Below are 16,706 nucleotides of genomic sequence, written 5' to 3'. Positions count from 1 at the left end.
TTACAACCACATCCATTACTCCTCCGACACCATCTACAACATCAGAAATATCATCTACAACTAGTATATCTTCTGGCTCAACACCTACTTCAACAGCCACTCCCAATACTACAACTACTATGACACCATCTACAGCAACTGAAATAAAATCTCCAGGTAGTACAACTACTGGCACAACTCTTACTTTAACATTTACAACCACATCCATTACTCCTCCGACACCATCTACAACATCAGAAATATCATCTACAACTAGTATATCTTCTGGCACAACACCTACTTCAACAGCCACTCCCAATACTACAACTACTATGACACCATCTGAAATAAAATCTCCAGGTAGTACAACTACTGGCATAACACCTACTTCAACATTTACAACCACATCCATTACTTCTCCGACACCATCTACAACATCAGAAATATCATCTACAACTAGTATATCTTCTGGCTCAACACCTACTTCAACAGCCACTCCCAATACTACAACTACTATGACACCATCTACAGCAACTGAAATAAAATCTCCTGGTAGTACAACTACTGGCACAACTCCTACTTCAACATTTACAACCACATCCATTACTCCTCCGACACTATCTACAACATCAGAAATATCATCTACAACTAGTATATCTTCTGGCTCAACACCTACTTCAACAGCCACTCCCAATACTACAACTACTATGACACCATCTACAGTAACTGAAATAAAATCTCCAGGTAGTACAACTACTGGCATAACACCTACTTCAACATTTACAACCACATCCATTACTCCTCCAACACCATCTACAACATCAGAAATATCATCTACAACTAGTATATCTTCTGGCTCAACACCTACTTCAACAGCCACTCCCAATACTACAACTACTATGACACCATCTACAGCAACTGAAATAAAATCTCCAGGTAGTACAACTACTGGCATAACACCTACTTCAACATTTACAACCACATCCATTACTCCTCCGACACCATCTACAACATCAGAAATATTATCTACAACTAGTATATCTTCTGGCTCAACACCTACTTCAACAGCCACTCCCAATACTACAACTACTATGACACCATCTACAGCAACTGAAATAAAATCTCCAGGTAGTACAACTACTGGCATAACACCTACTTCAACATTCACAACCACATCCATTACTCCTCCGACACCATCTACAACATCAGAAATATCATCTACAACTAGTATATCTTCTGGCACAACACCTACTTCAACAGCCACTCCCAATACTACAACTACTATGACACCATCTGAAATAAAATCTCCAGGTAGTACAACTACTGGCATAACACCTACTTCAACATTTACAACCACATCCATTACTTCTCCGACACCATCTACAACATCAGAAATATCATCTACAACTAGTATATCTTCTGGCTCAACACCTACTTCAACAGCCACTCCCAATACTACAACTACTATGACACCATCTACAGCAACTGAAATAAAATCTCCTGGTAGTACAACTACTGGCACAACTCCTACTTCAACATTTACAACCACATCCATTACTCCTCCGACACTATCTACAACATCAGAAATATCATCTACAACTAGTATATCTTCTGGCACAACACCTACGACAACTACTATGACACCATCTACAGCAACTGAAATAAAATCTCCAGGTAGTACAACTTCTGGCACAACTCCTACTTCAACAATTACAACCACATCCATTACTACAACTCCTCCGACGCCATTGACAACAACAACAAAAATAACATCTACAATAACATCTTCTACCACAACACCTACCTCAACAGCCACTCCCAATACTACAACTACTATGACACCATCTACAGCAACTAAAGTAAAATCTACAACTAGTAAAACTCCTCACAGAACACCTGCTTTACCAGTAGTTACAACCCCACCATCATGTTATGACTGTACAATCATACATGGAAGCGCCACGCCTGTTCGTCGGAATTGTCTTCCACCGCAAAACATCACTTGTCAAAATCACCAACCAAGTGTGCTGTTTGAGGATGATCACAATTGTTGTCCTTATTACGTCTGTGATTGTAAGTATGCTCTTCTTCTCAAGCTCTAAATTTGTTGTCATCAGAGTAATAAAATATATACTGATGTCCTAATTTCTGCTGTTCACTTTTACAAATACAAATGTATATGACTTTCTTTTTTGAGATGAAGACAAACTAATTAAAAGTGTCTGTCTCATTGAATTCATCAAACACAAGTGGAAACCAACAAACAAAACCAAAAAAAAAAAAACATAAGTAACCTGTGGTCTAGTGGATGAATTAATGTCTTCTCAAGCAATAAAAAGTGTGTGTGTGTGTGAATAAGAACTTTAATATGCAAAATGCTAGGTTAAATTAGTATAAATAATGAACTTACAGTTTACTGTGATGCAGTTACTTTACATAAGCATCAGCATATTTAAATTTTCCATTAAAATATATATATATGTTATGTTCTGCTGAAACAAAGAAACTCATATACATGTGGGACATCAGTAAAATGACTAAATTATTAATCTTTTTTTGGTAAAGAATTATTTTATTATTTAAAAGGAAAAGGATCTAATAAATGTTAGTCCCTAACCTATTTTATTGTACACCCTCTACTAATCATAGGCTTTTGTCAAGGCTGGGGTGACTCCCATTACATTACATTTGATGGACTCTATTACACTTACCAAGGAAACTGCACTTATATTTTAATGAAGGAAATTAGCCCTCAATTCAACTTAACAATCTACATTGAGAAAGTCTACTGTGACCCTGCTGAGAACGTATCCTGTCCCAGATCTCTTATTGTGTCTTACAACGAACAAAACATTACACTTAGGAATCAGAGGCTAATTGGAGGAGCAAATCTAGAGGTGAGATTTACAGTATAGCTCGACTGAACAAAGATGTTTTTAAGTCTTTACTATTCACTGTCTTGTAAATGTTTTATTTGTTCTTGTCTGTTTTTTATAAGGCTCTGGAGGGAAATGATATGCTAACACTGCCATATGTTAATAATGGTGTGAGGGTTATTAGCTCAGACCTGAACTTATTACTGGAAATTCCAAAGCTCAATGCCTATGTACTATTTGGAGTCTCTGGCTTCAGCATCAATCTGCCATTCCAGTATTTTGGAAAAAACACAGAAGGCCAATGTGGTAAGCCAGCACAATAAAAAAATAATTATTTGAGATGAAATAGTTTAGTTTATATCAGATAAAAGAATATTTTGTGAACATTTTAGAAAAAAAAGATGCATTGTGTTTGATAAAACAATATGTGGACAATAATATGATTGTTGTTGAAGTAAATGTTCTTGTACAGTATGAACATTAACTGTTTCAAATAATTCTTACTAAGGAACATGCAACAACAACCAGACTGATGATTGCCCTGGATCCTTGGCAAACGACTGTAAAGCAATGGCAGAGAACTGGAATAATACAGTTTGCACTCCACCAGCTCTATTACCTACAGCTACACCTACATCTACACTTACAGGTGCACCTACAGCTATGCCTTCAGCTGCACCTACAGCTACACCTACAGCTGGACCTTCAGCTACATCTACAGCTACGCCTACAGCTGCACCTACACATACAGCTGGACCTTCAGCTACATCTACAGCTATGCCTACAGCTGCACCTACAGCTACACATACAGCTGGACCTTCAGCTACACCTAAGTCACCCCACCCTGACTGCTATCTACTTAACACCACGTCAGTTCATTCTGTTGGTGTAATTAAACTAAATTCAACAAACTTTTCATCTTGAGAGTGATATTTGCTTTTAGTAAAATTTCTTCATTGTGAACATTCTCAGGTTTGAAGCGTGCCATTCCCACGTGCCTCCTGAAAACTTCTTTTTAGCCTGCCAGTATGATAGCAGTAATAACCCTGCTGGAGTGTGTGCCACTCTGCAGAGCTACGCCAGCGTTTGTGCTATGTTTGGGGTCTGCATATACTGGAGGAACTACACAAGCCAATGCAGTAAGTTCATCAATAAAATAAATAGATTTCATTTACGTTTTATAAAAATCAGTAAAGCAATTTACAAGTAAATATTCTGAAAGATAAATTTCTTCCTCAGATATTGGATGTTCAGAAGATAAAGTGTTCTTGCCTTGTGGTTCATTTGATCCACCAACATGTAGAGACAAGTATGGCTTTTTTCCTTATAATTGAAATGGTTGTGGAAAATATATATAGTAACACTTTATTAACTAGTGGCATACTATTAGGCCGAGATATGTTTTTTTTTTTCTTTTATTATTACTCCATTAAGATAGGATGTCTAGTCAAATGTATATATGATTTATTTCCATCTAAACTATTCAGGTTCAGTATGGTTTTACTGACATTTATTAGTTGTTAAAAGAAATCTAATCTTAGCAGAAAATTGGAATTGGCCTCTCTGAAATAAAATATCCCATTATTACATTATTGATGTGATAACGGATGTATTGTAAGTTACACACTGTAAAATATTTGCTTATAGACAAATGGAGAGCAACATTACAGTGTCCACAGAAGGCTGCTTCTGTAGTCAGAACACAACACTCTTCACCAAGGATTCTGGAGTCTGTGTGCCACAACCCTGTGGTGAGAAGCCATAGTCTCTGTCATATTACTATACCTCTTTATATACACTACCCGACAAAAGTCTTGTCGCCTATCCAAGTTTTAGGAACATCAAATAATAACTTGACTTCTAGTTGATCATTTGGTATCAGAAGTGGCGTTCTTGCAGGACTCAAGATTCTTTGGATACATCTTCAATGCATTCTCCATCTTACCCCAGACATGCTCAATAATGTTGATGTCTGGTGACTAGGCTGGCCAATCCTGGAGCACCTTGACCTTCTTTGCTTTCAGGAACCTTGATGTGGAGGATGAGAAGGGGCGCTATCCTGCCCTCTCCTGTGGTTTGTAATGTAATGGGCAGCACAAATGTCTTTATACCTCAGGCTGTTGATGTTGCCATCCACTCTGCAGATCTCCCGCACGCCCCCATACTGAATGTAACCCCAAATCATGATTTTTCCTTCACCAAACTTGACTGATTTCTGTCAGAATCTTGGCTCCATGCGGGTCCAATAGGTCTTCTGCAGTATTTGTGATGATTAGGATGCAGTTCAACAGATGATTCATCTGAAAAAGTGACCTTCTGCCACTTTTCCAAATGATCAACTAGAAGTCAAGTTATTATTTGTGGCTTATAATATATAATCGATAACTTGCACCTGCATCCCATAGCCTGTTTTAAAATGTATCTGTCTTTTCTTGTAGGATGCTTGGACCAATCTGGGAAACCAATTGAGGTATACAAGATTTAAACCTGTTCAATAGTCACTTCCTAAAGGAGCATCCCTGTGCCATTATGCAATTTTTGTTTTTTGTTTGCTGCAGTTTAATGAGAATTATACGCACAACTGTGAGGACTGTGTCTGTGATAAGGCCAGGATGTCAGTCATCTGTAAACCCATGAAGTGTCCCAATGTGCCTCCTGTGAACTGCACTGAGCCCTTCATGCTGGTCAATGTCACCGATCCATCAGAGCCATGCTGCAGAAGACAAGTTTGCAGTAAGAGGAGTTTGTTTCTTTTTAAAACTGGGTTTGCTTCAGAATTATGTGTGTTATGTGATTGAAGCTTTCTCTCACTCTGTTTCATGATGTAGATTGTAGCATGTGCCCACTTTAAGAGAAAAGTGTGGGGTCGGATTTGAAATAATTGTGCACCATAATGGAGACTTCTGTCCACAAATCAGATGCGCTATCACTATTTGTTCTATGCACTTCGATCAGGTTGTTTGTTTGGCATGAATTTACTGAGACTCTTTTTAATGTGTGTGTGTGTGTGTTGCTTCTACAGAGCCAAAAGAACTGTGTGCCTTCAACAACACAGAGTGTAAGGTAATTAAAAACATGAAATTGTTCAACAAAAAAACTTTATTTAACCTTTCTTTTCATATTAAAGTGGACTTGGTCATTGTAGCCTAATTGTAATTGTCTAATTTTAAAGGGTTGGTTCACAGTGTATTTTTAAGGCTTGCTTCATTTGTAAAAAAAAAAAATATATATATGTTTTTTTTCATATATCTTACTTTGATTATATACACCCACTCAGCTAACATGAAAGCAATTGTCATTTTTCCTAGTTCCTCCAAAAAGCCCACCCTTTGATTTGCCAGAGAACATAATGCTGTGATTAGCGGATCGGCTCCATGTCACCAGGAAGCATGTGTAACAGTCAGTCAGCCGTTGTAAACAGTCAGTCAGAAAAGCAGTAGTTTGTCCTTGAATCTGACCAAAAAATGAAGAGTACACAGTCTGCTTGTTAAGTGTGACGTCACACGAAGCGGCTTCCGGGTCCAATCGCTCTATCAAACTGTATGGCGAGACTCATCAAATGGTAATAATAAACGTTTACAAAGCGATATGATATTTTCGAAAATCACGACCGCAATATATATAACCATGCCTAATATCCAATGGCCAGAAAGTGATTAATTGAATATGAATTATTAAAATGTTGGTATTTTGCAGCAAGTCCAGAGACCGATGTGTACACTATGACTTTATATAAAATTCACTTTAAAGTGTGATATGACTAAAAAGTGGCCATAAACAAAAATTTTCTTAAATCAAATGAGTAGCTGCTTGGACTGGAAACAGTATTCCTTACTTAACAAGCGGGTTGAACCTCACTCTTGCTTTCTAAAATAAAATCTGACAAGTATCTAATACATTTATTCAGAATAAGCATGTGTAATTAATATGAAACGTTCACATATCTTTTGCAAGTTTGTTATTTAAGATGTAGAACACAGGGAAATTGGCCGCATAGAGAGACTCTGTGCGCGCTGGTGAAGATTGTGGGTGTTTACAGGGGTTTGACTGATTTTGTAGCTAAAATCAGGAGCTTTTGAATTTGTGGCTAAATTGTTAGCAGTGCTAAACAGCATTTGCTGTTGTTAACATCCGTCTTTGCTACAACATATTGTTAACGCTAGAAACTGTGCATGTAATTGATCAATTTTAACAAATAAAAACACTCACAGGTTGTGGTTCACAATTCACAGCTTTGTCTATTATGGTTGGAGCTGCTCCTTCTTTGAGAAGTTTTTAGCCGAATCCAGCACTGAACTGGGAGATTCTGGATGCTGTCTTTTGTCAAATGCTAGTTATACATTTATTATAATTCTCTGGAACATAGATAAATTTAAATTGTAAGCACTTCTGTCTTTGTGTCCTGTCCCTTGGAATCCCAAATATAGAAACAAAATAAGCAAAATGCAAATAGCAGCGTTTTAGCTTCCCTGCTATCCGCTTGTTAAGTCGTGACGTATCGGTGATGTATGGAATACTGTTTCCGGGTCCAAGCTACTCATTTGAATTGAGAAAAGATTTGTTTATGGCCACTTTTTAGTCCTATCACACATTAAAGTGAACTTTATAAAAAGTCATAGTGTACACATCGGTCTCTGGACTTGCTGCATCACAAATAAAAAAATTTTAACAACTTATAAAAAAATGTATCACTTTCTTGCCAACGGATATTAGGCATGGATATATATATATATATATTTCGATCATGAGTTTTGAAAGTATTACAGCGCTTTGTAAATGTTTATTATTACCATTTGATAAGTTTCTCCATAGAGGTTGATAGAACGCTTGGACCCGGAAGCCGCTTCACGTGAAGTCACACTTATCAAGCGGACAACATTACAGCGCCTCTGGCCACGCCTGGTTGCTGCGACGGTGTATGCGAATGCATGTAACCAGAAATCCCTATGATCTCATTAACCCGGATGTATTTTTTTTTATCCCCCAAACTTTGTTTGCTGTAGGCTTTGCTAAGCTAACTCTGTAAAAGCGAATGTCTCCCTTTGCACTAAACTTTGAGCATATTACATTCCGAGATGTTGTTTATGTTCACACATCTACATTACACATGAACTAAAGTTTAAAATATGATATCGTAGTGGACCACTCCTTTAAGCCAATAAAAAGCTTACTATGCTGATGTTGCAAACTAGTTTGTAGACCAAGTAGTTTGACCATTTACAGCCATTTGTTATTCCTAGCAATTTACATTATGCATTATGCTGTTTTCATGCATTAATTTTCATCAATCCAAACTAATTGAATCCGATCATGCTGTTTACATGTACTCTGTAATATAATTCAAATATCCTTTTATAAGTGTTTTATATACATTCTGATTAATGCTTGCATTCTGCATTTAAGAAAGTTTTTTTTTTAAATATTGTTTTTTTATTTTTTAAGTAGGTTATCGTGTCTGAAAATAGAAATATTAAATGTAATTTCAAACACATTAATTCACACATTATTAAGAAAACCATTTAATAGCCTTGAGTATTTTATTTATTAATTCTGAATTATAATATTTAACTTCTGTGGGGCGGCATGGCAGCATGGTAAGCACTGTCACCATACAGCAAGAATGTCGCTGGTTTGAGTCCCGGCTGGATCATTTGGCAGTTCTGTGTGGAGTTTGCATGTTCTCCCCGTGTTGGCATGTGCTTCCTCCGGGTGCTCCGGACATGCACTATAGGTGAATTGAATAGACAAAAGTTGCCATATGTTGAGTGTGTATGGGTGTTTCCAATTACTGGGCATCTGCTGCTTAAAACATATGCCAGTATAGTTGGTTGTTCATTTCGTTGTGGCGACCCCTGATAAATAAGGGACTAAGCCAAAGGAAAATAATTAAATGAATACTTTAATTAATAATTTATTAATTATTATTAATTAATTAATAATTTATTTAATTTTAATTATATTATTTACAGGGCTAATTCAAACTTAAATTTAGGTTAAAAATCTAAATATGTGCAGGCTAATGCATGTCAACATTGCACCGTGCATGTGTCCCAGAGACGTCTGAATACAATGAAGAAAGTAGTGATGATGACATGACCATTACTTGCTTTTAGACTGGATTAAAAATAGGATGATCCACCACTTCCAATTCAACCAAAAGCTCAATCGGTTCCATAACTGCATTTATGTGAATGTTTTTATTTATCCAATTGAACCATCAATCTGATTACAAACAGATTATTTGGGTGCATGTAACTGTAGCCAATGAATCGTAAGTCAAAAGCCATACTTTGCCATTGCAAGATAAGGCAAATAGATTGAAAATTTCTTCAGCTTCCTACATTGCTTTCACTTTGTTCCATCTTTTCTTCTTTCTAGCCTGGGACTAAAATCCACGTAGAGCCTTGTGTTGAATGTAACTGTGCATGGGACCCATGGACTGAACTATATCAAATGAATTGTTATCCTGAAATGTGCCCTGATGACGAGTGCCTTGAGGTAATTTGCATTGTGGTCTGTTTGCATGAGTGCTGCTGTCTGGTTTGAAAATACAGTAAAGAATACAGTTACTGCTCCATAATATCTACTTTTATCTCCATAGGGGTTTGAATATGTGAAACAAGATGGAGAGTGCTGTGGAACATGTAAACTAATAAGCTGCATTTATTATAGAGAGGACAACACTAAACACATTCTTTATGTATGTTTGACAACATTCTTAAACTTCTTCTCTCTTACATTTAATCATATGTCAAAGTCTTAATGTACTCTGTCTGTCTTTTGTTAGGATGGAGATGTCAAGAATTTTACATGTGAAACTGTTTCCTGTCATGAAATAAATGGCTCATTTTTGATTGAGAAAAGCAAAACAGTGTGTCCGTACTCGAGTACGCACGTCTGTGAGTATGTAAGTATGATCTCCTCGACTCTACACACCACACACTGTATTTTGGCTATTGCTTATTCCAGGTTCTTCCATTTATTGAGGATGTTTGCATAGCCACAATGAAGCACTGTGTGATTACATCTGATATTCAGTTCTACACAGTTCATTTTAATCAAAGTTATTAATCAAAGTTAAAGTTATTTTTGTCATAGTTCATAATTAAAGAAGTAGTTCACTCAAAAAATGAAATAAATGTGAAGAGTTCAGATGCAAAAACAGTCTCAAATTTTCCTCTAAAATTGTTATCAGGCGTAGGTGTGTAGGTTAAGTAATATCACACTTACGGCAAGGAGTAAGTTCTTTTCCTGGTTTTAAAGTGAAATAACTCAACATAAACAAAGAAAGCTGAGAAAATGTAACAATTTAATGGCACTTAGAGGTTTTTGTAACTGAACTATTCATTTGTATTTCCTTACCCTGGTGTTGATGGTGTTTTCCCAGACCACAAATCGAGAAATTTGGAGGGAAAAAAAGTATTTTGGTAATCCAGTAAAAGACAACCAACTTTATACTTGATAAAGATAAAAATCTCAGAATCGTCGATTGAAACAAACACAACTTGTAATCCAAGTGTTCTGTGGTTATTCAGTGGGGTGACATAAAAAACAACATGAAATTTAATACATATAACAAAATATATTATAACAAAAATCCTGACTTTGGTCATCATTCTTTTTGCAGAATTGTACATTCTTGGATTTTTATTAGTTCAATCTTAGCCCAGGCAAAACACACAAGTGACAAGATGACAGAAAATTGTATATAAAAAACAAAATAAATAAAACACGATGCCTAGAAATCTCAAGTTGGATATTTCCACTTTAACAGACCGGAACTGTTGTCAAATATCAATTACAACTGACAGATATTATTGTCATTATTGTAACTTGTTGCAATCAACACAAAAGACATATTAACCTCAAAGAATAAAGTACATAGATTAATAATAATAATGATTCCTTACATTTATATAGCGCTTTTCTGGACACTCGAAGCGCTTTACACATTTTTGGGGAGAATCTCCTCATCCACCACCAGTGTGCAGCATCCTCCTGGATGACACGATGGCACACCACACACCAGCTGATTGGTGGAGAGGAGACAGAGTGATGAAACCAATTATGATATGGGGATGGTTAAGAGGCCATGATGGACAGAGGCCAGTGGGCAAATTTGGCCAGGGTGCTGGGGGTTAAGCCCCTACTCTTTTTCGAAGGACATCCTGGGATTTTTAATGACCTAACATTGCATTAGTCAGGACCTAGGTTTAATGTCTCATCCGAAGACGGTGCTCACTGAGCAGTATAGATTCCCCATCAATATACTGGGGCATTAGGACCTACACAGACCTGGCTTTCCTATGTGTTCTCCTATCTAGGTACTGCCCTCCTTAGCTTCAGTAGGCGACCACATGAGAGTTGCAGAGTGCTAGCTGCCGCATTGTGTTTTAGGTTGGGTTTTATGTAATAACCTTGATTTCTTGTTTTTGAGTAGTAGTTAGTTGGAAGCCCAATGTCAGGATTTTAAATCAAACGTTAAATTTCTGTATTTTTTATTTTTCCCCTGTCCTTTAACCAATTTTCAACTTTGGATATATAACGTGTTGCATAAGACTATTCTCTGATACGTTGGCTTCTTTTTTAAAAGCTATTCCTCGCCGTTATATGGACAAGACGATGATTACAAGTGTAAGCAGGAGATTTTTTTTATTTTATTTTTGTTTGCCCAAAAAAGAAGAGCATAGTGCATAGCATAGTACAGAATTAGAGCAACAGCAGGAACAATTATGACTTTATTTAATGATGACTTAATTAACTATCCCTTTAGATCCTTTAAAATTACAGTATAGTGCAGGGATGGGCAAACTCGATCCTGGAGGGCCGGTGTCCCTGCATAGTTTTGCACCAACCCTAATCAAACACACCTGCTTGTAGCTTTCTAGTGATCTTAAAGACACTAATTAGGGTGTTCAGGTGTGTTTGATTAGTGTTGGAGCAAAACTCTGCAGGGACACTGGCCCTCGAGGATCGAGTTTGCCCATGCCTGGTATAGTGGCATAAATAGCAATGTGCAAAAGCTTTAGTTACATCAAGTACTTTAGTATTTAGATTAGATGAAACAAGCCGGTTAGGATTATATTGGATAATATTTCGATTCCCAAACATTCCTTGGATTTATGCTCTGTAATGTAAGATTGAGTCAACTGTAAAGTTATTTGGAAGTAAGAACATTAAAACCTTATCCGTAACATCCACTGCTGCTGACATACTAAAACTACAATACACTATAAACTTGTTTTTCCTCACCAAGGGGTTTAAATATGTGACGAAAGACGGCGGGTGCTGTGGAACATGTGAACCAGTGGCCTGTATTTATCATTCACCAGACAACACCATACATATTCTCAAGGTACATTGGAGACCACTCTCTATATTTTCTTCATTCAGACAGCTCATTAACCTTCACATACCTGTCTGTCGTTTTGTTTAGGATGAAGAAAAATTCGAATATGAATGTCAAACTGTTACCTGCAATCAGGTTAATGGCTCGTTTGAGTTGAACATAACCAGCACGGAATGTATTCAGAGTTCAGAAGCCTGTGTGTCTGTAAGTAAATCCTCTACTCAATGTCACACCAGTTGATTAGCAATGACTTACTTTCCTCTAAATATTCTCTTTTTTCCATCAAAATATCCATATATATATTTATGCATATTTATATATAAGCAAAACAACAGAACATCAATACATTTTTAAAGAATGGCACTTAACATGTATGAATAAAAACACACATTTTTCATATTAAAGTGAAGTTGGTGGTGTTTGAGCATGTGCGTTATACACATACAACTGTGTCAATACAACACCAGCATTATGTTCTCACCATCTGTTGGATTATTAAAACTTTAAACATGTTAATCCACAGGGTTTTCAATATGTGAAAAAAGATGGCGAGTGCTGTGGGTCGTGCGTACAAGTGGCCTGTATTTATGATGCACCAGACAAAACCACACATGTTCTCCAGGTACATTTGGAAACATTCACAAATGTTCCTCAGATAAAGAATCTGCTCTGTACTTTAAGATTAATGCAGTCTGTCTGTCTGTCTTTTTGTTTAGGAAGGACTGAGGTATAATTTCACGTGCATGAATGTCACTTGTCTGAAAAGGAATGACGTGTTCACGATAAAGGAGAGTTATAAAAAATGTCCTTCCTTTAATCAAGATAACTGTGTGGAAGTAAGTAGAATCTCCAGCACACATTAACACTCTTTGCATTTGTGTGCGTTTTGCTTTCCCAGGGTTTAAATGTAGCTTAAACAGGGTTTAAAAAAGTTAAATGTAAGACATTTTAAGACCATCACTGACTGTCTTGCTGTTTTGTACGTGACCTTGAGTGTCAAGAATGGCGCCTTTAAATAAAATGCAGTATTCTTCTTCTTATTATTATTATTATTATTGTTGAAATTTTACATTTATATAGGGCTAAAGGCTAAGGATTTGTTTTTCAAATATCCTATCCTAGTTTTATATGATATAATAATACAATAATACATTAAATAATACAATAATAATAATAATAAATATAGGTCAGGTCAGTATTCTCAGCAGTAAATATGGAAAACTTTTAAACAAAGGTTATTGTACACTCTCAGAAATAAAGGTACGCGAGCGGTCACTGGGGTGGTACCTTTCCAAAAGGTACAAATGTGTACCTTAAAGATCCATATTAATACCTCAAGGGTACATATTAGTACCTAAAAAGTACGAAAGTGTTCCTCTTAAAATTTTTAGGTACTAATATATACTTTTGAGGTACCAATATGGACCCTTTAAGTACAAATATGTACCTTTTGAAAAGGTACCACCCCAGTGACAGCTCGCGTACCTTTATTTCTGAGTGTAAGGAAAATAGTTCAAACTGCACGGTGGCGCAGTGGGTAGCACATTCGCCTCACAGCAAGAAGGTCGCTGGTTCAAGCCTCGGCTTGGTCAGTTGGCATTTCTGTGTGGAGTTTGCATGTTCTCCCCGTGTTGCTCCGGTTTCCCCCACAAGTCTAAAAACATGCGCTCCACACCATAATAAGTGAATTGGGTAGGCTAAATTGTCCGTAGTGTGTGTGAATGACTGTGCATGGATGTTTCCCAGTGATGGGTTGCAGCTGGAAAACATATGCAGGATAAGCTGGCAGTTCATTCCACTGTGGTGACCCTGGATTAATAAAGGGACTAAGTCGAAGGAAAATGAATGAATAAAAGATTAAACACTTGTTTTAATCAGAAAATAATATGAGACTGCACTAACTAGTTTTGTTTTTGTAATTTATTGCCTTTTAGGCTTAAGGACTGTTGATGTACATGATATAAGCACTATATGGTTTAGTTATGGTTTTACTTTTATTTTGCATTTGGGTACTTTTAATGTTGCTGCATTTGTTCCCTACGGTATCGGAAATGGTATTGAACATCAATAGTTTTAGATGTATTGTATTAAAGTTGGAAACTCCAGTATTGTGACAAGACTACTTTAAAAAAGACTACTTTAAAACTGTGTGTGTACAGTAATGTATGCATGAAAAAATCTAGCATACTTTGGGTTTTACAGTCAGTAAAGACAGACTTTGTCATATTTAACTTCATTTTTCTTACCTTTTTGTAGGTTCCACACTACAGTCAATGTTAATGAAACTGCCAAAGACATGCATAAAAACATATTTGACTCACCTTTATCAGCATTTACTCTTCTTGAAACTTGTTTTATAAAATGTTAACAAATTAAAATAGAAAAATTAATTCAAGCTATTTAAAATGAATAAATACTGCAGTGGTTGATCAATGCAGTGGCTACTCTTCCTTTGTGAAAGTTATTTAGGGGTGATGTTTTAATTCAGTTGGAGCATTTGGTTACAGAATTTCATTTGGTGCAAATAGGCAGTTTGTGGGAACTGAATGAAAATACATTTAAAAATGTTTTGCAAAACCATTTCTGTTTCTGTATCAATTTAGAGATTTGATTTATAGACAGTTATTTCTGTAAATTGTGTTTTTGCAGGGAACAAAGCGATTTGATGAGGACGGATGTTGCCCGATATGTAAGATATTGTGTCCTTATATAAAACAATCTTAAGAAAAGGAATAACAATTTAACTATCAAATCATCATTAGAGACACAGGCTTACCTGTCTCTGTTTTCTCTCAGGTGAAACTCGTAACTGCGCTCCTGTGAAGAACGTCACTCGTCTGAAAGTCAATAATTGCTCTTCAACTGAAGATGTCGAAATCACATCCTGCGCTGGTCACTGCGACTCCAAATCAATGTGAGAGCACTGCACACCTGTAGATCACAAACATACTCTGTTTTTATTTTGAATTAGCAGAACTATAAAGTCTTAGCAAGAGCAAGTCTTAGTAACAGCAAGGCATTCATGTTTTGGATGCCATGTGTGAACTAGACATGGGCCATAAGTTTCTGACGGTGTGATAACCTTGGATAAAAATATCATGGTTTCACGGTATTATGATTACTGCTTTAAAATAAGTTATTTTTAAATGTCTTAGTTTCTTCAATTAAACACAATATAGTACATTTTAGGAAACATTTATAATATTTTGGAACAGTAAACACATCAGGCTACATAATTTAAATAAATCATTGACTTCTGCTATCTTCAATAGTTTCAAAAATACAGATTTATTTACAATAAAAAAACCTTTACATATACCTTAGGAATGGTATTTCATAATTTTTTTGGGCGTTTTAATACCTTGGCTTTTGAAAATAGCGGTAAACCATGAAAATGGTTATCGTCCCATGCCTGGTTTGAACACACCCTAAAGAATTCTGATCGATTAAACTAGCTGTTTCATGCTACTTAATGTTAATAACATGTTAGATAATTGACTATTTACAATAATATATATTTCCTTAATATTTGACAACAGTTGCTGAAAGATTTTCAATAAACAAATCTGATTATGTGGCATTAGCACTTCTTTTTTATTGCTGTTTATCCAATTAATTTCATGCAATTTTAAGATTTTTTATTTTACATTCATCTGACTTGTCTCTTATTGAAAACCTGCACAGGTATTCAATGTGGACCAATAGAAACATGACGAACAGCTGTTCTTGCTGCCAAGCGGAGAAAACCAGCATTCGAGAGGTGACACTGATGTGTGAAGGTGACCTGCAGATCTCTCAGATCTACACATACATAGAGACGTGCACATGCACTCCTGTCATGTGTGAAGACTATAATAACCTCAGACAAGGAGATTATGATTGACACGATCCTGATCTGAACATGATGCAATCTGATGGAACAAAAAAGCACAAATTTTAAACTCTACACCTAAAAATGTCAATGATTGCTGTGTTAACGTGCATTAATGGCTATTTTGCCAAATTTTGCACCATTATTTTTTTCTTTGTGATTTGTGGGGCATTCTCTTTAATGCATATAATACTGTATTTCCTGCCTTCCAATGAAATGAATTAAAATCGAAATAAAGCATAATAAAGAGCATCAGATACTGTCCTCTGATTTTTATTCTTCTCAGTGCCAGCCCTGTGAATTTGCAACAAACTTTGTAAATTATGCTTTTAAAAGAACTTATGATAAGGTATTACTGATATATTTTCCAAATATACACATAACAAGCATAATAGTTTAGTAATTAATTCATTTTTGCCCAGTCTCTTTAATTTGTGAGATTTTGTTTGGTCATTTCTGGGGGATTTTTGGATACAAGTCCCTATTTACAGTATTTCTGAGCCTGCAATATATTTAAGTTGCATTTAAGTATTAAGATCATCAAAACATGCCAAACTTATTTTAGCACTCAAATTAGCTATATTTATGCTTAACATTTACAGTGGAGCAAAAAAGAATATTACAACTAATA

General features: G+C 36.0%; 1 protein-coding gene across 1 annotated transcript; it reads left to right on the top strand.

The window, feature by feature from the left end:
* The first annotated feature begins 1,451 nt into the window (after positions 1-1,451).
* LOC130219332 (intestinal mucin-like protein) lies at positions 1,452-16,330 on the top strand. Its single transcript, XM_056451711.1, has 20 exons — positions 1,452-2,052; positions 2,629-2,876; positions 2,978-3,161; positions 3,364-3,724; positions 3,828-3,994; positions 4,095-4,164; positions 4,503-4,606; positions 5,294-5,325; positions 5,414-5,588; positions 5,878-5,918; positions 9,234-9,353; positions 9,457-9,555; positions 9,643-9,762; positions 12,112-12,210; positions 12,292-12,408; positions 12,728-12,826; positions 12,921-13,040; positions 14,854-14,893; positions 15,001-15,118; positions 15,889-16,330. The coding sequence occupies exons 1-20, from the start codon at positions 1,617-1,619 to the stop codon at positions 16,085-16,087; spliced, it is 2,949 nt and encodes a 982-aa protein (XP_056307686.1). The 5' UTR covers positions 1,452-1,616; the 3' UTR covers positions 16,088-16,330.
* Positions 16,331-16,706: the final 376 nt, after the last annotated feature.

Source organism: Danio aesculapii, chromosome 25, assembly GCF_903798145.1.
Source record: "Danio aesculapii chromosome 25, fDanAes4.1, whole genome shotgun sequence".
Classification (NCBI taxonomy): domain Eukaryota; kingdom Metazoa; phylum Chordata; class Actinopteri; order Cypriniformes; family Danionidae; genus Danio; species Danio aesculapii.
Note: the sequence above shows the minus strand (reverse complement) of the source record. Positions and strands in the feature narration are given on the sequence as shown.

Excerpts from the sequence above, each read along its gene's own strand:
- LOC130219332 (XM_056451711.1), top strand. The coding sequence starts at position 1,617 with ATGACACCATCTACAGCAACTGAAATAAAATCTCCAGGTAGTACAACT. Across the intron at positions 5,326-5,413 it reads AATCTGGGAAACCAATTGAG|TTTAATGAGAATTATACGCA; the intron begins GTATACAAGATT and ends TGTTTGCTGCAG. Across the intron at positions 5,919-9,233 it reads TCAACAACACAGAGTGTAAG|CCTGGGACTAAAATCCACGT; the intron begins GTAATTAAAAAC and ends TCTTCTTTCTAG.